Source organism: Ictalurus punctatus, chromosome 22 (assembly GCF_001660625.3).
Source record: "Ictalurus punctatus breed USDA103 chromosome 22, Coco_2.0, whole genome shotgun sequence".
Taxonomy (NCBI): Eukaryota; Metazoa; Chordata; class Actinopteri; order Siluriformes; family Ictaluridae; genus Ictalurus; species Ictalurus punctatus.
In genome coordinates, this window is record NC_030437.2 from 11404912 (window position 1) to 11425638 (window position 20727).

The 20727-nt window shown below is 36.9% G+C and overlaps 2 protein-coding genes across 3 annotated transcripts in view; one reads left to right on the top strand and one right to left on the bottom strand.

Moving 5' to 3' along the window:
* Nucleotides 1-227: 227 nt before the first annotated feature.
* The window catches only part of iqgap2 (IQ motif containing GTPase activating protein 2), a 44817-nt gene continuing 24317 nt past the window's right edge, over nucleotides 228-20727 (bottom strand). Inside the window, exons 15-38 of the mRNA XM_017451814.3 lie at nucleotides 20443-20606; nucleotides 16223-16313; nucleotides 15742-15909; nucleotides 15340-15482; nucleotides 15054-15224; nucleotides 13860-13943; nucleotides 13384-13455; nucleotides 13092-13161; nucleotides 12767-12975; nucleotides 12400-12552; nucleotides 12006-12169; nucleotides 11469-11693; nucleotides 10667-10807; nucleotides 10113-10197; nucleotides 9727-9959; nucleotides 7416-7548; nucleotides 5962-6064; nucleotides 5207-5348; nucleotides 3886-3973; nucleotides 3266-3478; nucleotides 2643-2803; nucleotides 2413-2556; nucleotides 1338-1446; nucleotides 228-1107 (exon numbers count right to left, since the gene is read on the bottom strand). Coding sequence (XP_017307303.1) covers nucleotides 994-1107; nucleotides 1338-1446; nucleotides 2413-2556; nucleotides 2643-2803; nucleotides 3266-3478; nucleotides 3886-3973; nucleotides 5207-5348; nucleotides 5962-6064; nucleotides 7416-7548; nucleotides 9727-9959; nucleotides 10113-10197; nucleotides 10667-10807; nucleotides 11469-11693; nucleotides 12006-12169; nucleotides 12400-12552; nucleotides 12767-12975; nucleotides 13092-13161; nucleotides 13384-13455; nucleotides 13860-13943; nucleotides 15054-15224; nucleotides 15340-15482; nucleotides 15742-15909; nucleotides 16223-16313; nucleotides 20443-20606 — 3380 coding nt within the window. The 3' untranslated portion in view covers nucleotides 228-993. The remainder of the gene's footprint in view (nucleotides 1108-1337; nucleotides 1447-2412; nucleotides 2557-2642; nucleotides 2804-3265; nucleotides 3479-3885; nucleotides 3974-5206; nucleotides 5349-5961; nucleotides 6065-7415; nucleotides 7549-9726; nucleotides 9960-10112; nucleotides 10198-10666; nucleotides 10808-11468; nucleotides 11694-12005; nucleotides 12170-12399; nucleotides 12553-12766; nucleotides 12976-13091; nucleotides 13162-13383; nucleotides 13456-13859; nucleotides 13944-15053; nucleotides 15225-15339; nucleotides 15483-15741; nucleotides 15910-16222; nucleotides 16314-20442; nucleotides 20607-20727) is intronic.
* Nucleotides 17944-20175, top strand: f2rl2 (coagulation factor II (thrombin) receptor-like 2). Of its 2 annotated transcripts, none has more exons than XM_017451821.3 (2): nucleotides 17944-18217; nucleotides 18367-20175. In XM_017451821.3, exons 1-2 carry the CDS (start codon nucleotides 18148-18150, stop codon nucleotides 19389-19391), a joined length of 1095 nt encoding a protein of 364 aa, XP_017307310.1. In that variant the 5' UTR covers nucleotides 17944-18147; the 3' UTR covers nucleotides 19392-20175. The 2 variants fall into 2 exon arrangements, with proteins under 2 accessions (XP_017307310.1, XP_017307311.1); XM_017451822.3 differs by having other exon boundaries at nucleotides 18370-20175.

Genomic DNA, 20727 nt, shown 5'->3' on the forward strand with positions numbered 1-20727 from the left:
TGTTTTTTAATTAATTGCCAGCAGTGGGTAATAAAATCATAATTTAAAAAAACTCCATTTTGACTGCTGAGATGTGTGTGTATATTAACAGGTCACAAGTTTCTGTATTTCTGTGTGTCTACAGAAGTCCACTCACATGCACTGTCTAATCATTTTAATAACAATAATTCTGGTGGCACTGCAGACACATACATATGTAAGCTTAAAAAATTGTGCAGACCCATAAGTTTGCAAGCAAGACAATTGGTGATGTGATTTATTTATTAATAGTCAAATTTTCAGTGTATCACGTTAAGAGCTCGAGGATTATTCAGAAGATGCAAACAGCTTAATCACATAGAAATGGAAGGCTTTCCCCTATTGTCTAATTCAATTGAATTGTTTTGGCTATTTTCTATTTAATTTCCACTTGGGAACAGGAGGCAGTAGTGCATTGTGAAATTCATTAAAAAACTAATTTTCCACACAGTAATATAAAACAGTGTTTCACATACAGCACTACCTAAATATAAAATATATAATTCAATTTTAATACCATTTAAAATAGAATTCATGTACAATTACTGGGCAAAAGGATGCATAAAAATAAAAGATGTCAGCCAAGCGATTCATTGGAATGATGTGTTGGTCTTCATGGTTTCAGTCTGATTCCAGTTCTGCGCTGGGAGTTCTGGGATTATCGTTCAGTTCAGATCACCATAACTGGGAGGGAGCATGTACAATGTGATACTTGCTCAACCATTCTGTGATGATCTTTAGCTGCTATGCTTTTGGGAAACTCAGCCCTGAACAATACCACAGAATTTTAGCATGAGTGCTAATTGTTCATGTACAGCCTTGATATTTAAACTCTCAATATGTTTAGATATCTTATAATTAAATACCCAATCCCAGAATTTCCTGCTCTAGTTGCTCCTGGATTTTTACCAAACCAGCACTCTGTTTTTACTGAGGGTCACATAAGACCGTTCACTGAATATTCATATGAAAAAGTCACTTTCCGTAAAACTTTTTGTTTAGCAGAAAAATTAAGAGGTTAACATTGACTTTGGCCTTGTCAAACATTTTCATGACTGCAACTCCCTCATACTGCAGCTGTAGCAAATCCTGCAAGTGAAAAATAAAAAAGACAATACATAAATATTACATATAGTATGTAAAAAAGTAATGATATAATAGTAGGAACATAAAATCTAATCACGTTAATATGTGTTTTCAAACATTACATCAAGGCAGGTTGTTTGTGATCAGCATTTCCTTTATGATTCTTTTAAATTAATAGGAATGACAAAGACATGTTGACAGCACACATATCCTAATGTTTCAGAGGGATTTACCTGGAAATGCAGTTGGACTTTTTCCATTTCAACTCCCATAAACTTGGCCTTTATCTCAAAATCCCCGACTTCCTCACAGGGTGAGATGTCAAACATTACATTTTTCAACCTAGGGACAAGGCAAAAGGAAAAATAATATCCAGCAATTGTTTTGTAAAAACTAATATATATATATATATATATATATTTCTTACAAAACAAAAAAAAGTTCTTACATACATTTTGTTTACATGTGTATGTAAATTCAAAAAGCTGTTCATGTCAAGTGGAAAATAGTGGACCTTATTTGCTTTTGTTATTATTCACAATTTTTTAAAAAAGATGAGTCGTGAGCAAGTTGCTGTGAAACATACTGAAAACACCCTCTAAAAGTCAGTGATACATTTATGTAAGGTACAGTAATGTAGGCTGCCCATCCTTAGATCTGTTCCTTCTATTTGTGAAGTAGAATTGTTAAGGTGTGTTGGTTTTCCAGTTAGTCATGGAGTATGATCAGACAGTTTCCCGACTGTTAACTCTTTTCAAGATACTGATCAAATGCATTTCCATCTACTGCAATCGAATTGGTTCTGGCTGTGTAATCCTCTACTGTTCTAAACACATTCCACTGCTAGGTGACAGTTCTCAAACGCACAGAAGAACACTGCAGTGCTGATCAGAAAAAACCCCAAACATCTATCTATTTGTAGCTAAGCAGTGCTGCACACTGTTTCACAAGTTAGACTTGTTTTGGCTCAGTGCATCATCTTTCCTCATAACCGCTCTCTTTTTTTTGGCTTCCTTATCAAGCTTATCAGGCACATGTAAAGCTGGCTTTACAAACCTCCCTTGTTTGGAGTAGAAACATCAAAACAGTCATGCCCAGTGCTCATACGGAGCTTCCTTTCTGCCAGTGTCATACCGAAACTGGTGCCCTTATACAACACTAACGGTAACCCATACTATTCTGAAAATAGTATATGATTGTCTCCTCCTAACAATTCCATCTGAGCAGCTTATTAAATTTAGCATAACATTTCAGAGTGTAAATGAATTTTAAAAATGCGTTCACCATTAAAACTGAATACAGACTTACTGGTTAGTCTGGAGGCCTTCAACCTCCAGTATGACGCCTTTCTCATGCAACCTGGCACCTGTGTACTTCAAAGACTGCTGTTTTGACTTCTTACTTCCTTTCTCTTCATCCTTTCGGTTCATTTTAATGGATCTGCGAGAGTTCCTGTGAAGACACAACATTAGTTGCATTGTGTTGAATGAAACGGAGCCTTTCCGAGGTGAAATGAATGCAGAATTTTAGCCACTCGCTTTCTGTTGAGGTTATCAAGGCAGGTTTTGATGTAGGTGTCATAATAGTTGATCTGGTCCTGGTAGAAAGCTGCCTTGGAGTTAAGGGCACTCAGAGTCTGCTGGAGCTTCACCAGTTCCCCTTTCCTCCTCTGCCTGTAGCGCCTCTGGTAGCGAATGTCCTATTGTTTAAGGGGACAAAATGATTAACCTACTGCCTTTAAAAATGCTGTGTGAATATTTGTTTCTAGTGAGTCATGAAGAAGTTATTTGTTTTTTAAAATTACTATTTTAGCTGACCCTGTGTGAGGTCACCACCACAAAATATCTGTGCTGTGCATCACATTGAAGATAGTGTGTTTGAAAGCACAGCTGTGCATTTTACTTGAGGTAAAAGCTGCATTACAATTAGTAAATATTTGTGCATCATCATGGTGTGGAAGAAATTGAATCCATGAGTATTATTATTATAATAATTATTATTATTATTATATAGATGTAAAATTTAGATGTGTTAAAAAATACAGCTAGTGGCCACATGGTCAGAATTTCACTGCAGAAACCAGAAACACCTTATAATATTACCACTAATAATACCACCTAATAATACCAGTAACATCAACAAGCCTATAGCACTGTTTCACCTTAGAGATGTCATTGATGAGCTCCTGGTACTTGTTAGCAGAGCTGACCAGGCCAGCCTGTTCTAGAGTGCGCAGATTCCTGAGGATCTTGCGTTTTTTCTGTTCTAGGGGCAGCTGTGTGTCCTCCAGTGCAGCCTGACTACTCTTCAGCCCCTCTGGAGCAGTAGCATCTTGCGCCGCCCGCCGCTCCACCATCTTAACATGCTCCAACTCCTGAATGACACAAGACTGAGTCTGAGTGATGTAGACTTAAGACTGAGGTCAATACTTTGCATGAATGTTTAGAAAATCTGAGGGTCAGCACATCTGTACAGAGACCTGTGTAAGACATGATAAGAGCTATATTTGGAGTGTTGTAGTTGTTTCAAACAGAGAATAACCGAACACCTGTATATATGGCAGATAACTGATTTGACATTAGCGAGTTAAATCGAAATGTAACTATAGGAATATTGAAGTACAACTGATTTCATGGTGTTATTTAACATCTGGAGTAAACACAGCACTGTTCTCACTTGGCTAGTCAACTGACCATCTGATCAGCTTTTCCTATTCTGTTTTCTTATCTATAAAGGCACATTATAATACTAAGATTACCAGTTAGAGGTTTAAAGCCTTACCTGTTGAGAATTAGCAGGAGTCTCTAGGATATCGGTCAGTGTTTCTCCAGGCTGGATTCTCACCACATCCACAATCAGCTTCTTTGTTCTTTGAAATGGTTAAAAAAAAAAAAAAAACGTATACTGTAAACTGTTAGGGTTAGGGTCATAATAGTGGAAGAAAAGTAAATGATAATTTCAGATCTGCTATTACAACTGTGCTGATGGTTGTGACCGACCATGTAACCATCTGCAAGTGTATCAGGTTTTTCATTTGTTTTAGTTAATTAACAGTATAAACCTTTGACTGTGAGAGAATTTCAGTGCAGACCTCATAAAGTTTGTGCAGCACAGTTAAAGGAGTCAGAAGTGGGCTTCCAGACGTTAACAATTAGGGTATAATTACCAGTGATTTAGTGTCTGAGCTTTTTAAAATGCTTACCAGAATATGAGATCCCTATCTACATATGCAAAGACATAATTATGGTCATGAGCTGACTGCTTATCCACTGACAGTTCACTAATACTGTATCTGTGTTTAAAATCCATCCTTTCAAAGACCTCATGATACCACTAATATTCATTTGCTCATATTCATAATATTACTAAACACATTAGTATCACATATATATATATATATATATATATATATATATATATATATATATATATATATATATATATATATATCTGAAGCTTCATTTCAGGGTGTGCCATGACAGGAAATGCTGTGTTAGCATTCAAAAAGCAAGCCCTGACGTCAAGCCCCTGTTCTGTCTGCACCAGTTGGGAACAGTTTGACTTATTCGTCCTGCTTCCTCCCCAGAGGCCCCTTGCAATATGATGAAGAGTACTGTGATAAAGAGTGAACATACAGCTGGGGGAGGGGAGGCCAAATCCCACAGCTAGTCACATCAATGGAAAATGTGTTTTCAACGGGACAATCACATTTACATTTAGTCATTTAGCAGAAACGCCTATATAGAAGGGACCGTGATAAAAAAGCACTTGTGGAATCAGTAAGGATTTATATCCTGAAAAACAAGAGCCTAATGGACTTAGGGCATTTCCCCTCATTTCTTGGAATGTCACTAATTTAATATGGCTAAAAAAACACCAGAAGAACCATTTGAATGGAGGAAGCGATAGCAATGGCTTGCGCATCACTTCCCACCATGGTGTGTCAGAGATAGTGAAATAGGAAATGAAGGCTGTCTTTAAAAACAGCAATGAGCATGACAACTACATCATCTACAGTCAGGTTAATCACACCCACTAGGAAAATAAAACAGACTGTTATGTAACAGCTGTATTTCACCAGAGCTTGTATGATATGACTTACTTCATCATAAGTCCCTTCATGTCTCTGTCATCACCGTCCACCAGCTCAAATTTGTTTGTGAGTGTAAGAGAGATCTCAGTTTTAGCCAACTGATTCAGTGTGTTTTCTTTGTTGGGATCATTTGGATCCACAACACCTTCACCTGTGTATACAGAAAGGCACTTAGTCTGTTAGCTATTTACACGAATACAGTTCATCAAAATCATAACTGCGACAAAAGCATTAGTATAACCTTAAAGGGGACTAAAGCTATTTAATACATAGTTTTTTTTAGGTTCTTGCATTTATTTAACTTTTCTTCAAAGCAACTTTAAACTTTAATCATCCTTTTTGTAAAAATGTTTAATAATAATTTTTTTTATAGATATTATAGTAATAAAGAAATTAAGATTGAAATCTTATTGAAAGGTCAAACTCAGTACACAGAGCATTTCATATACATTGAAATATATATATATATATATATATATATATATATATATATATATATATATATATATATATATATATATATAAATCCCAATTTCGCATTGACAAAATCTGGATTTATTTATTCATTTTTTTGATGGTCATTCATACAGCTGCTTCAGGTGTTTCCTTTTTGTCAAATGACATACTTTTTGCATAACTGCCATGTCAGTTTATTTTTTATATAAAAATATAAAAATTCATATAAAAGGCTGTGGTCTTCAGAACAAGTTTAGGTGTCTGTAATAGAACATTTAAGAACAAGATGCATAGTACATGAATTTTACCAATCAGTGACTCCATGTCAGGAACATCTCCCAAGTCATCCAAGAGTTCATGCAGAAGATCGCTGGGTTCTGGGGCGATGGCCTCCTTGTGCTCCAGCACAATCTGTTGGACAAACATGAGCAAAATACTTTGTGTTGTTGTCAAATAGAGCTGGCAATAAAGTCTCACAAAAAAGTAATGCTTGTTTTTAATAAACTTTCATCACTGAAGCTCTGCAACATACGTACTTCACCAAAGAACACAGGTACTACCAAGGTATGTTTAACCAAGTGTCAAACCATAAATACTTAATGACAAACAGCATGGTTACCAATGAATACCCTGAGCCACTGATACCCTAGCTAATATAATGCAACGTGTCAATGCGGTATCTCCAACCAAGCCTTAGATCAGTTGGACAGTGTGTTCTTTTGTTCTACTGTTTTCCAAAGCTAATTCAAAACAGATTCACCGTCGGAACCTTTTTGATAATATGTGCTGAAAGTCTGTTATCTTTGTCAGCAGTAGGGAAGTCTGGAGCATGGAAGTCAGCCAATATAAAGACAAAGCTTCAGCGCTTCACACTTGTGGCATACTAAGACAACAAGCTGATTTATCCAATGTTCCCCATAGCTTCAAAGCACCTCAACTAAAAAAGCAGGGACCTCTCCCATACCTCACCCATAAATCACTGTTCCTTTTTAACACCCACATGGAGAAATACAAGTAGACTCAGTAACATAGCTAAGTCATTTGAGCCATTACATCTTCCTTAAACTCATTCTTAGGCCTCTATGAAGAATGCCACAAAGTGAACAGAAGATGCAGTGAAAGCCTTCAGAAATCTGCCCAGCATTTTATCACAAGAACAAGGTTATAAGATAGTAGTTGCAACTAATGTTTTTGTTTTAGCTGCTGATGGTATTTTGCAATCCTCATGTACAGTATTTTGTACTTTAGAGAACATTTGTTGCTCTGCATATTCAATATTCCACTCTGTGATCTGTTATTTTATGTAGCTTATTGGCCTTGAACTTAGTTGTTTAGTTGTTGATGACTGATATGGCTGGAATGCAGTGTGGGGAGAAGAAGTGTTCAGTTTTTCTAAAACAAGTAATTGTTATCCCATCTTCCTTGCAGTTAAGATCAGGCATATGCACCACCCTGTTACTCTTGGGAGAAAATGACTGATTCCTTGATGTTCAGCAGCCTAGCAACGAGGGATTTTCCATGAGTAACACTCTACGCATTAATTTCCCATGTGCAACACTTTTCCTCCTTTACTAAAGAATCCATTTACATGGGGCTAAACAGATTGTGACTAAGTTTTCATGCAAACATGCTAAAAATGCTAAAAGTGGAATGGAATAACTACACGGAGAGAGGTGTTGGAAGAATTTCTCAACCACTGTCTCTTAGACAGGGAAAAAAAAATGGGATGTCACTTTTACAGTACACAAATGCTTGGTCTTACTGAATGAGTGTTGATGATCTCTTCTATGGAGATGTAGATGACAGGTTTGCTAAGTGTCACCATGTCAGAGTACTCATCCACGTTAAACTTCTCTTCTGGAGCTGGAACATCACATGCAGCCTGGAAGAATACTCTGCAAACACAGCACACATATCATTGAAGTGTACTACTATAGTAAGTGATAGTATTCTGGTGAAAATAATGAAGTAGGAAGAGGACAGACAAAAAAAGAGCATTCCCAATGCTGGGGATTTCCAGTAAGTATGACTCATGAGTAGAGGTACGTGCGGCAAACTGCAGTCTAGGAGTGTGTGCAATAAATCTACACACATACACACACATACTCACAAGTCATGACACACCTCCCTGCTCTTTGCTGATGCCACACTTTAACACAAAGGCAATTTCTCCCTGTTCACTTCCATTTCCACTTTTAATAACCCTTTGCTGGTCACCATTACTGCATGTGAAAGTTATATCCTTACTGTAACTACAGTTTTAATAATAAGGCACATATGTCAAGTATGGGCATTTGTGCATAATATTCTGGAAACAGCTAATATTTTTTTTTTTACGATTATTTAATTTCGAGGCAAACTAAGTTCAGATCTTAGATCGAAGTTTGAGGGCTTGTGAGGCTCAGGGAGGTATATGTGATATGAACTTATATCTGATTTCACATTCTGGACTGTGAAATAAATCAGTCAAAACAATGAATTGGGTTATTCAGGAAAGCTAAAACATCTTTTAATTTGAATATATTAAAGTGCCTATATTCAGGTTACAAACTAACTTAGCTAGATCTGTTTCAACATAATGTTTGTATCACCTTAACCTCAGATGCTTTTAAGGCTTTCAGCTTCAACACTTGTTCCGGCTGAATAATGGTTAAAACATTATTAAATTCCATGTAATCATTTCCACAGCATTACCCATACACTCATAATATTATATTATGGTTTGAGTAATATTATAATATTATTAATTGGTGTCAGTATTTCAGATGCTGCTCCTGAGATTTTCACAGAATGGTGTGAAAAACAACAACAACAACAACAAAATTCAGTGTGCGGCAGTTCCTTGGGACAGAAATGTCTTTTTTATGAGAGCGGTCAGAGGAGAATGGTCAGATTGGTTTGAGCTGACAGGAAGATTACGGTAACTCAAACAGCCACTCTGTACAACTGTGGTGAGCAGAAAAGCATCTCAGAATGCATGATACATTGAACCTTGAGGCAGATGAGCTATAAAAGCTATAAAAACATCACATCAGGGTCTATTATTGTGAGCCAAGAACAGAAATCTGGGGCTAAAGCAGGCACACAGAAACAGGACAGCTGAATATTGGAAAAATGTCAACTGGTCCTGATGCATCTAGATTTATGCTGTGACATGCAGATTGTAGGGTTGGAATTTGGCATCAACGGCATGAATTCACGGACCCAACCTGCTTTGTGTAAACAACTGAGGCTGGTGGTGTTGGTGTAATGTTGATTTTTTTTTTATTGTCACACAGTGGGACCCTTAAACCTCGTATTATTTTATGGGTCACCCATTTCCACATTTGAGATGTCTGAAATACTGGTTAATCTCTCTTTTTCTCTTTGAAAATTTTTAACTTTCCTCATTTACGGTCATGAACTTATATGCAAACATTTTTTCTTATGGGTTGTCCGAGACAAGATACAGGTTTACTGTTTTAAGCTGTTCTTCGCTGTTTTGTGTGTATTTAAACTGTGGAAGTCATTTTGACCCATAACATAATGGATGTACCATATTTTTCCAACATAATAGGAGGGTTAATATAAATTGAGCATTATTTGTATGCCATAGCCTACCTGAATACTGTTGCTGAGCATGTGCATCCCTTTACTCCCACAATTTACTCATCTTCTAATGGCTAGCATGATAAGGACCACTTTACAAAGCAAAAGTCATCTCATTCCAAGAACATGACAATGAGTTCAGTACAGTATACTTCAGCGGCCTCCCCAGTCACTGATCTGAATCCAATACAACACATTTATGATGTTGTAGGACGATTAATGTGCAGCTGACAAATCTGCAGCAATTATGTGATCCCATTTGGTCAACATGGAGCAGAATGTCAAAGGAATCTTTCCAGCATCTTGTGGAAATAATGCCATGAAGAATTGTGGCTGTTCTTAGAGCAAAAGTGGTCCTACTAAAGTATTAGTATGATGTTCCTAATAAAGTGACTAGCTAGTATATATGACAATAAACCATTGTTTTACTTGTTCTTGCCTTTTCTCAGTTACTGGAGCACTCTTAAATAATGTTCTTGTCTAACCTGAATTTCTGGTAGGTGGACGAGATATAACTGTTCATGGGTGTGAGGTGGTCGCTCTCCCCCTCAAACAGTTTGTTAGCAGCAGCGTGCTGCAGCATCTTGGCCACAGAGCCCAGGTTCCTTCGCTGTTCTGAATGCAGCTGCCCTCCTGCCGTCATGTCTATGATGTCAAATCCATCTGGAGCCACTATAGCTGGGTTCATGTACCGGTAGTAGAGAAGGTTTCCAACAATCTGTTAGAAAATTAAGGTACAGAAGAACAGATCTATTGAACAGATTTTAACGATTTAATTCGGGCATGTTTAGTGTTGTCCTACACTCTGGTTACCTGGATACAGTAAAAAAAAAAAAGATATGAAGTTCTAGTGAAATGTTCTTCATCTAACCTTCAGTAGATCATCATCAGATGAATCAGGGAATTTCTCATGAAGTGTATCCTTCAGAACCTTAGCCATATATCTCATACCATAGCTGCATGAAAACAACAAAGGGGAAAAAACAAAGCCTGAAAAAGAATTCCCTGCAATCCACTGAAGAATTAACATCACGACATGCATTATCACACAGGCCAAATAGGACCAAAAATATAAACGAATAAGTAACATAAAGTCTCATTATGTACACAATATGTTGCAGATAATCATAATCATAATCATAGCATGATGATGGCAAATTGATAGTACGGTTACTGAAAAAATCTAATACTTTATCCGCCCTGAGCAAATTCTTCAAATATTTTAGCTCGGAAATAGAAATGGGAGGATCAGTTTTTAGGTTTCAGTTCGAAACCATAATACTTCCCCCTAGTGTACAATGAACACTAAAGCTTCTATTATCTTTTAAATTATTTCCATCTTCCAGAACATCCAGAACAATAGTTTTACAATAATAAGATCCATGTAAGAGGCCACAATGTCACAAAGTGACATCTAAATCTTACGGGATGGCATCCACGGAAGACATAATGGAGCTGAGCACTTTGTCTGTGACGGTGCGCAGTGTGTGATTAGACGCCTCCAACCTGTCCCTCACTTCCTCGTGTAACAGAGCCTGTTCCGCCGTCACCTCATAGGGCAGTTTACTGAGATACACAAGCAAACTTCATTATTCTGTACCTGTTCACATTTATTTTTTGCTCTATTTGCATTGTACAGTATATGAAATATCTACTGAATATTCATTCATATATAATATGCATATACATTACCCGTCAAAAGTTTGGAGACACTTAACTGAAATGTTTCTAATGATCTTAAAAACCTGAAGGTGTGTGATTAAATGTTTGAAATCGGTGTTGTAGACAAAAATATAATTGTGCCGACATATTCGTTTCTTTCATTAGTAAACTAACATGTTATTTACAAAAAATATTTCTTTAAAAGGATGACTTGGAGCGAAATATTCCGAATAGCAGCCAATAAGTGTCCAGCGTAGGTGAGAACTCCTTTAATACTGTTTAACAGCATCTCAGGGAGATTGCTCAAGAAATCAGTTGAGAAAATGCCAAGAATACATTTCTGGAAATTCTAGGCAAAAAGGGCATCTACTTTGAAGATGATAAAATACTAAATTATTCTGATTTATTTTGGGTTTTTTTTATCACAACATAATTTCCATGGTCCCACTTGTGTTACTCCAGAGTTTTGATGACTTTATTACTATTCTAAAACGTGGGAAGAAAAAATAAAAATAAAGAATGAGTGTGTCTAAACTTTTGACCGTTAGTGTATGTCAGCACTTACCTCGCCTCTCCTGTAGCAGTCTCTATCTGGTTGACCCAGGCCTTGTAGATGTCTATGGGGTTAGTGTTTATGCCCAGGGTTTTGTTCTCAATGATGTCTTTCACCACGGGGGACAGAAGCTGTCGTAGGGCGTTCTGACCCCGAGCACCTCGGTTAAAGCTCACTACCATCTTAATGACTGTTGGGTTCCCGGTGACTATGTCCTGGATTTGGTCAACTTTTGACCTGGCCATGTGATTACAACAGTGTTACACAGTTTCAAAAACAGATCTGTTATGTAAGCACACTGCTAATTTACATTTAGCCTCAGTTTAGGACATCAAATTAAGCACGATTGAATTATTTCATCACTGAAATATTTATCCCATGGGCAAAGCTATGCTTAATGAAAAGTGCCCTTGGAGATAATAATAATAATGATGATGAACTCAGAGCTACTAGTGCTGATTCAGTCAGTATTGCAGTATTGCACATTTATATTGTTAATACCCACATACCCACATACAAACAAAATATTTATTTAAATTCTTTTCTCACTTGATCTCCTCTTTGAGAGCAGACTCAAAGAGCTTGAGCAGCAGGTACTCTTCACGCTGGTTTGAGGCGTAGTTATACAGGGTGAAAATCACTGTGTCCATGAATTTTGTGGACTTGTTCTGAGGCATCTGGAAGATGAGCTTGGCCAAGTATGATGGGTGTGTCTGTTTCAACAACAGAAATTAAAACGTTGAATAAAACTAGCTTACAAAATAAAACTCAGTTACTAAACTTGTATCAAATTAAAACACTACAAATCATGATGTGTTCTTTTTCTAAAGATTAAGAAGATTATAAACTATAGTGCAGGATATATAAATACCCCATGGTAATTTGCATTATAGTTACACTTGAGCTTTTCAATCTATAATGACGGGATCAGTCAGAGCCTCACTTGTAGCAGATAAAACAAATGCTGATAAGCCTCCAGTCTCCTCCTTTTCTCTTTGCTCAGACCTTTGATGCCCTGCTTGTCTCCTGTTGCCAGATCTTCTTTGGTCATTTTGTTCTTTTTGGTCTTCATCTTCTTACTGAGTGACACCACATCCTATTTAAATAGTGTACATAGCAATGATTGGGTTCTTATTTTCAAAACTTAAGCAGTGTTCTCATGTATCAATAGATAAGGATCCCAAAGTGTTGTTCACATTTTCAGTTCTTACTTTTAATTTTTTTTTTTTTTCAAATACATAATTTTCACAACTAACAATGATGTACACCCAGGGGAAAAAAGTCAAGTTCCTTTTGTAATTTGTTCATACCTGAAGTGTGATTCTATTTTTCACCAGCAGGCCGATCTTTATGTCCATCAAGTTCAAGTCTTTCTCCATTTGCTGATTGGACCGAATCTTAGTTACCACTTCTTCACGGAGATGTATCACTTCCTGTTCCTCCTGCAGGTCAAGGTTACTCTGTTCCAGGAGATGAGCAAACTTACGTACCACAGAGAGAGGGGGATCCTGAGCACCAGCTAGAGCACACATGAGCAGACATTACAAAGTTGTTTTACTATGCTAACAAACATGCGTGCATGTCTGCATGACACCTTATCGACAGCAATATGTATCAAATAGTTATTTTACTCACTGAGAGTTTTGTAATCATCTCTGGCTTTGTTTGCCTTTAGAAAAGCCTGAATCTTCACTATCTCTTTTTCCTGTACAAACAAAAGGTAAGGGTGAATATTCCCATTTTACTCAAATACTATTAATGGAATCATGCTACCACACCATCAGTTTTAGATGTGGAAATTTCTTTAGAATGAATACTATTGTTTTATACTGTATGTAAAATACTGTTTTAGGTTGTTGGTTGTAATTTCAATCTAACAACAAATGTGTCATTTACCCCATCAGTATATAAACGTTTGATGACTTACATGGTCTTTGAAATACTGTAGTCTCTTTCTGTATGCTTGTCTGGCCCGCAACATTTTCACCAAGGACTGTAACTAAATTGAGAAGATAATAATATATAAAATATATAACAATTATGAGAACACAATGGCTCTTCTCTGTGTTTTTTTCTTGCTGTGTCCCCTCTTTCTCTCTCTATATCTGTAGACTGTGAAGGGCATACCATATGATTTACACCCTTTTTCAAACTCATCAAACCATTTAGGACATCCCGGAAAAGATCACTTCCAACAGGGAAGAAATGTTTCATCATATGATGAAGATGATCATTTAGAATAACTTTGTATTGAATTGCAGTGAGCCTTCGCTCAAAGGACACAAGCCAACCATTTTTTCCCCCTTTTTCATTCATCACATGACTGTGTGCTTACATGTATTAATTATAGCATGTGCATATATGTGTATGGGTGTGATTTTAATAGTGATAGAGATTGTTTACCTTGACCACAGTCTGCACATTGCTTTGTAATGTCTGTAGCCGGTCCTTGTAAGCTTTCCTCTGTTTATATCCCTTCCAGGATGCCTGCGCACACAGGATAAACCATCAATCGACTGTGTACACAAACAAATCTAAGTCTATATTTAAAAAAACTTTGGAGCTTCTTGTGTAACTGTATTTATTTAGCATTAAATATATTATGTCTGCCTGAACAAATTTCACTATTCAAATGTGTGTGATATTTACATACTCAATTTAAATCCATGTTTAATTCAAGTAATAAAAAAAAAAAAAAATACATAGACATTGCCACAGAACAGTAGAACATAAACATGAACTTTAGAAGTATGTTATACCCTATGTAATGAATACAGTGAATAGGGTGCTGTCTGGTATTAGCTTAACTGTGTTGGAGGGAGCAAATATTTATGAATCTCAAATAGCACAAGAGTCTGAAAAAGACATTCAAGTTCATGAATGTTAAAAAGTTACATTGTTGAATTTAATAAAATTAGGATTTTGCCTTTTTGTGATTTATTTTGCTTAATAAACCATTTTAAACTTGCAGAATTTATGAGATATGAACATTTAGTTGATATTGTTAATGTTAGACCTTACAGGATGGCGTCCACCAAAGACATAACGGAGTAAATGCTACTGTAAAATGAACAGTCTAGAACAGTGGTCACCAACGCTGTTCCTGGAGACCTACAGTACCATCCTGCAGGTTTCATCTCCAGCCAAAATCTAATGACAACAAGTCTTTATTGGCCACATATACATTAGAGCACAGTGAAATTCTTTTCTTCGCATACCCCAGAATGCCAGAAAGCTGGGGTCAGAGCGCAGGTTCAGCCATGATACAGCGCCCCTGGAGCAGAGAGGGTTAAGGGCCTTGCTCAAGGGCCCAACAGTGGCAGCTTGGCAGTGCTGGGGCTTGAACCCCCAACCTTCCAATCAGTAACCCAGAGCCTTAACCACCAAGCCTCCACTGCCCCCAAAATCTAGCACACCTGTTTTAGTTGATCAAGAACTTCTTAAGGCAATGATTAGATGGTCAGGTGGGCACAATTATGGTTGGAGCTAAAGTCTTCAGGAAGGTAGATCTCCAGGACCACTGGTCTAGAATATGTGCTAGCGTAGTATTATCTTACTATTCCATGTAATAGTTTGTAATGAAACATATTGCCTTACCTGTAGTTTGACTACACTTGGTTCCTTTTGCTTCAAATACTTCAGTCTGTCATTGTAAGCCCGCCTCACCAGATATCCACGAGTCCAAGCCTGCAGCTGTATGATGATTGACTCATTGGCTAACCAGAGCTGTTCTCGGTTATATTCTGCTGTCACCCTGCTTACAACCATCTAAGTTAGAAACATGATTCAAAGGGGCTGTTAGAAATGGACAACAAAGAGGTGAATAGTGCTGATAAATGTAAATGCTTCTCAGTGCTGATAAATGTATCTGACTGTAACCTACCATAATATCCTCTTTCGTGAGCTGTGTGCTATCGTGGACAAAGTCATCTGGTTTCACCCATGTCCCTTTTTGACTTTCCAGGTTGTAGAAATAGTCATATTTGTCCTTGATTCTGTGCTTCACCCAAAAGCTACCACTATTTCCTATGGAGAAGATAACAATGGCTAGTTAGGACATGTTGACTTATATACTCATTCCAAAAACATTTACTATTATATGACTGCTAAAATATTTAAGTACAAAGAGAGGAACAACAGTTAAAATAAAACTGCTCATTTGTGTCATCCAGAAAAAAAATCAAAACCATATGTAAAGTGAGACTAAAATAAACTTCTAGTTTTCTATATTAATATACTGTATATCCTAATTGATGGACTCTATACCTTTACAAAATCACATTACCTTGCTGTGTGTGTTGAGACTGCAGCTGTTCTAGTTCAGTCTGGTAAAGGGGTGCACATTCAGCCAGCACTCCCCTCAGTTCTACACATGGGTTTTGCAGAGCACTCAGAGTATCCTCCTCATGTCCTGCAGCTATCGCTCGGTTAATGTCTGCCACTGCCTTGGCCACTTGAGTGAGACACATTATAGTTAGTGTTAAGGATGACTCCAGAATTATTGTAAATTAAGGGGATTTACCATGGAGTTTTATCTGAAATTCATTATCTGAAATATCTGCCTTTTTATCAGTAAAATCCATAACTGCAGTGCCTCTGTGGTACCTCTATTTAATATAGTATTTTTTAAAACTTCCACTATATCATTACCAACACTATCAACATTATGATTTAGCATTTTAACCACCAACATGTTTAGCCATAGTGTGTAGTATTGATTTTAGTGAATGTTAGAATGTTTAGGTGAAAAGTACAATCCATCGTACATTTCAGAGAATCCTCCTGGTCTTGATTGGCAGTGTGTATTGCCTCCTGAATTTGATCCAGCCACAGGACTGCAGATTCATCTCCTGATCTCTGCATTACAAAATACACATCAATGAGTCGATATGAGCAAACATTCACACACACACGTAAAAACACAACATTTTTCGAAAAAGTACAGAATCAGTACTGGTTAATTACAGTGCCCTCCACTAATATTGGCACCCTTGGTAAATATGAGCAAAGAAAGCTGCGAAAAATTGCCTTTATTGTTTAAACTTTTTATATTTTGTTTAAAAAATTCACAAAAACACTCTGCTCTCAAGGACACCAAACAATTGTAAACACGACACAGCTTTATCCAAAAAAATGTGCCACAATTACTGGCACCCCTATGAATTCATATGAGAAAAATATATTTTAAATATATTCCCACTGATAATTTAAATTTGTTTAGTACACCTGGGTGACCAGGAACAGGAAATTGTCCAACCATGAGTGTTTCACAGGGGTATAAATATGAGGTAACACATAGGCTAAATTCCCTTAGTCATTCATAACAATGGGTAAGACCAAGGAATATAGCTGTGATGTGCGGCAAAAGGTTGTTGAGCTTCACAAAATGGGAACTGGCTATAAGAAAATAGCACAAGCACTGAAAATGCCCATTTCCACCATCAGGGCAATAATTACAAGTTCCAGTCAACTGGAAATGTTATGAATCATCCTAAAAAAGGACGTGTGTCAATATTGTCTCAACACACTGTGAAGAGGATGGTTCAAGTAGCCAAAAAATCTCCAAGGATCAAAGCTGGAGAATTGCAGAAGTTAGTTGTGTCTTGGGGTGAGAAAGTCTCCAAAACTACAACCTCAATTCCAAAAAAATTGGGACACTGTGTAAAATGTAAATAAATGTAAATAAAAACAGAATGCAAGTTTTTGCCAATCTAGAACATAGAAAGCAATTCAAATGTTTAAACGGAGCTTGTATAGATGGGGTAGAATGTAAATAGATTTGGTCAGGCAGACTAGATCTGCTATGCTGCTGCTGAGCGAGTACAAATACGTGCTCTGGTAGATATGGACGGACATAAAGAAAGACCCCGGCAGCGTCAAGGGAGCCAATCAGCACTTGCACAGAGTTTCATGGCTGAACTGGCCATTTCTTTCAGAACCTTCTAGACTGATGATGAACTTACTAACAAAGAAACATCAAACATCCTCAAAGAACAAAGATAATAGACCAAAATATGGAAATCAGATTAGTTGGAATTATTCAAGGAAATGTGATATCAACGGTCACTATTTTTAATTATTAAAACATTAGCTAAGAAGGAAATAATACAGAAAGCATTAAAAATAAAAGCATAATACAAATAAATGGTTTGTAATATTGGTCTCTATGGTATGTATCACATTGTACAATGTGTCCTGTTCAAATGTTGTTGTTTTTTTCTAACTCTAAAAAGATTCAATACTGTGAGTAGACAGAAACTATAGACAAAGACAACATGTTAATTCTAAATTTTATACATTTCAAATGTGAATAATAAAACAAAACATACAGGAGCCATAGTATGATTCTCAGAAAATAAGACATAGCACACTGTGTTAAATAGCTAATAGAAACCAGTTATCAGTCATCTCCACCCACAACCCCATAATTTCCTGACAGATGCATAGAGAGCCTGAGTAATTCTGTAGGCAGTGTCCTACAAGTCTGGGCAGGAAACCACACCACGGCTGTAAATGACAATGCTTATAGAGAACGTCAACTTCAGCTGGACGTTCTGTTTTTCAGATGTCTTTGGATTTGTTTTTTTATTTAAAAATGTGCTTAACTAATTGTATTGATTGTTACCACCAAAAGGAAAACAATGACAGATGGAAAATTTAATGAATGCCAGGAATTTAAGAGGAGACAATTATGTGGAGACTGCTTTTGATACTCTTGTATGCTTTTGTGCTGACGGACTCAAGCCTTGCCCAAGACAGACGTAAGTAATGTACAAAATAATATGTAGTAAGCTTCTAGTCTAGTTGGATTATTGTGGTTAAAATCTGAGATTCATTGCAATTTATTAGCTTTTATTTATAAGAACCTCAACATATCTGTAAGAGGGCTTTCTTTTTTTTTTCATTTCAGCAGAAGACTGTACCACTAGTGGCCTTGGTCCAAGAACATTTTATGGGAAAAGAGCCATAAGTACAATTAAACATAATTTAACCTTAGATCTACCAGCACTTAACATCACCAACAATCATGTGAACTACACAGCTGGATTTGTCAGCACCAGGATCATTCCAGTAGCTTATATGATCGCTATTGTTATAGGAATTCCTTCAAACACCCTGGTACTGGCATTTCTCAGTCGGAAGACTAGAAGTTTGTCTAGCGCAATCCTCCACTTAAGCCTAGCAGCTTCAGACCTTCTCCTCTTGGTCTCTCTCACCCTTAAAGTCCACTACCATCTGAACGGCAACAACTGGGTGTTTGGAGAACTCGCCTGCAAACTTGTCACAGCCTGCTTTTATGGTAACATGTACTGCTGTATACATACCCACATGTGTGTTAGCATATTGCGGTATTTAGCTGTGGTGCATCCGTTCCTGTACAGAGGACTCTCCAAAAGATCTTGCACAACCTGGGCAAGCCTGACCGTCTGGACAGTTTTTGCTATGGCCATGGCTCCGGAATTCCTCACTCATCAAAGCTACTACCTCCCTGAGGTTGGGATTGTCACATGTCATGACATTCTGCCTTATGATGAGAAACTGTACAACTTTCTGATTCCTTATAGATTATGCCTAATTATTTTAGGCTTCATATGTCCTTTCACAGTCATCATATTTGCCTATGGATCCATTGTACATCAGCTACACAGGTCTAGCTGTGATTTTACATATTACATCAAGGCAAGCACACTTGTATTTGTGATCTTCTTAGTGTGTTTCACTCCAAGTAACACAATCCATGTCATACATTATGTGAGACTGTATACAAGCAAGCAAGATGATTTCTATAATTACTTCAGTGTAGCTGTGTGTGTCTGCTGCTTTCACAGCTGCCTGGACCCCTTCCTCTCCTACTTTATAACAAAGACTACAAACTCCAGAGTGGATTTTGTCTCCCTTGCAAGAACATCCCTAAGGAGTTCAGTGATTATCTAAACAACTGGGATGTGCATTTTTGGTATTTTTGGTATTATCAAGGGTAGAATGGGGGTGCTCTAGATCCAAAATAGCTGAACAATAGTAACAGAATGTTATTGTTAGTTAGGAGAATAGTGATAGAGGCACGTGAACAAACACAATGCAAACCCACACCCAGTAAAATGGAACTACATTTAAGTTGGCCACATTCTGACTTTGCTACTTATACTGTTATAACCATAGTCCAAGTTAGAGACAAACATTATGTTTGATTCACATTCTAAACCTTGTTAATATCATATATTTGACCTACGTTGTGCATACAAGTAAGAACAGGAGAATTTTGTGTATTTTTGCCTGGGCACATGTATCTATTCTATAATGTAACATAGGTTACTTCAGTTATCTAGGCTTCTAATGCTGAATGTATAATGTTTCAAGAAAAACTCAATCTTAACAGACATTTTAATCACTTGTATGCACAATTAGGTCATAATGTTTTATACTGATTGAAGCAGTTTTTCCAATTTATCCAATATTAAAAGCAACGGCATTTTATAAAAGATATATTTCCATTTTTTTGGTACTGGCAGTGAGTAATTATTTGGAAATGAAAAAAAAAAAGGCTGATTCTTCCTCTGCTGTTGCTTTTATTAAAATATCCTGTTGTTTGTAAAGGCCTTTTTTTTCAGCTTTAATCATGAGTCATATATGGGGTTTCCATATTTTTTTCATAGTGTTGATGTAATATTGCATTTCTTTGTGTGCTACATCTTCATTAAAAAAAAAATCACACTCTCAATCTCTCCGTCAGCCATTTTTCATCTCAACATTTTTGTACACTAGTAGCTACTGGCCATTTCAATTTTTTCATTTAGAAGGGCAGATTTACAAGGAACATTGTCAAATTCAGTTCATGGCCACTGAGTTTGACAGTTGTGTCCTGGGACAAAGACATCATCAGAGAGTTTTTTTTTAAAAAGGTACTTGAGAACCACTGGGTACACTGGATACAAATTCTTTCTTTAGTAATATTAAACAGAACAATGAGATGTCAGTAAGTCAGTACCTTGCAGATAAGGTCTTTGGTGTGCAGCAGCAGATCATGGTAGTGTTTAGCTGTGGCTGGATTAACTCCCTGTAGTTTGGCTGTTGGAAGAGTTAGAGCAGCAAATGTCTTCTCTGCATCTCCAGAATTCAGAGCCTCGTTGATTTCAGCAATGGCGATAACTCCTGCAGACACATATATCATATGGTTAGTTTAATGAACACAAATACAGAAAAAGAAAGAGGAAAAAAAAACACACATTTCTTGACTTCAAAATGAATCAAAGTGCTGTTTAAGTGTGCATTA

Excerpts from the sequence above, each read along its gene's own strand:
- f2rl2 (XM_017451821.3), top strand. The coding sequence starts at position 18,148 with ATGTGGAGACTGCTTTTGATACTCTTGTATGCTTTTGTGCTGACGGAC. Across the intron at positions 18,218-18,366 it reads AAGCCTTGCCCAAGACAGAC|CAGAAGACTGTACCACTAGT; the intron begins GTAAGTAATGTA and ends TTTTCATTTCAG.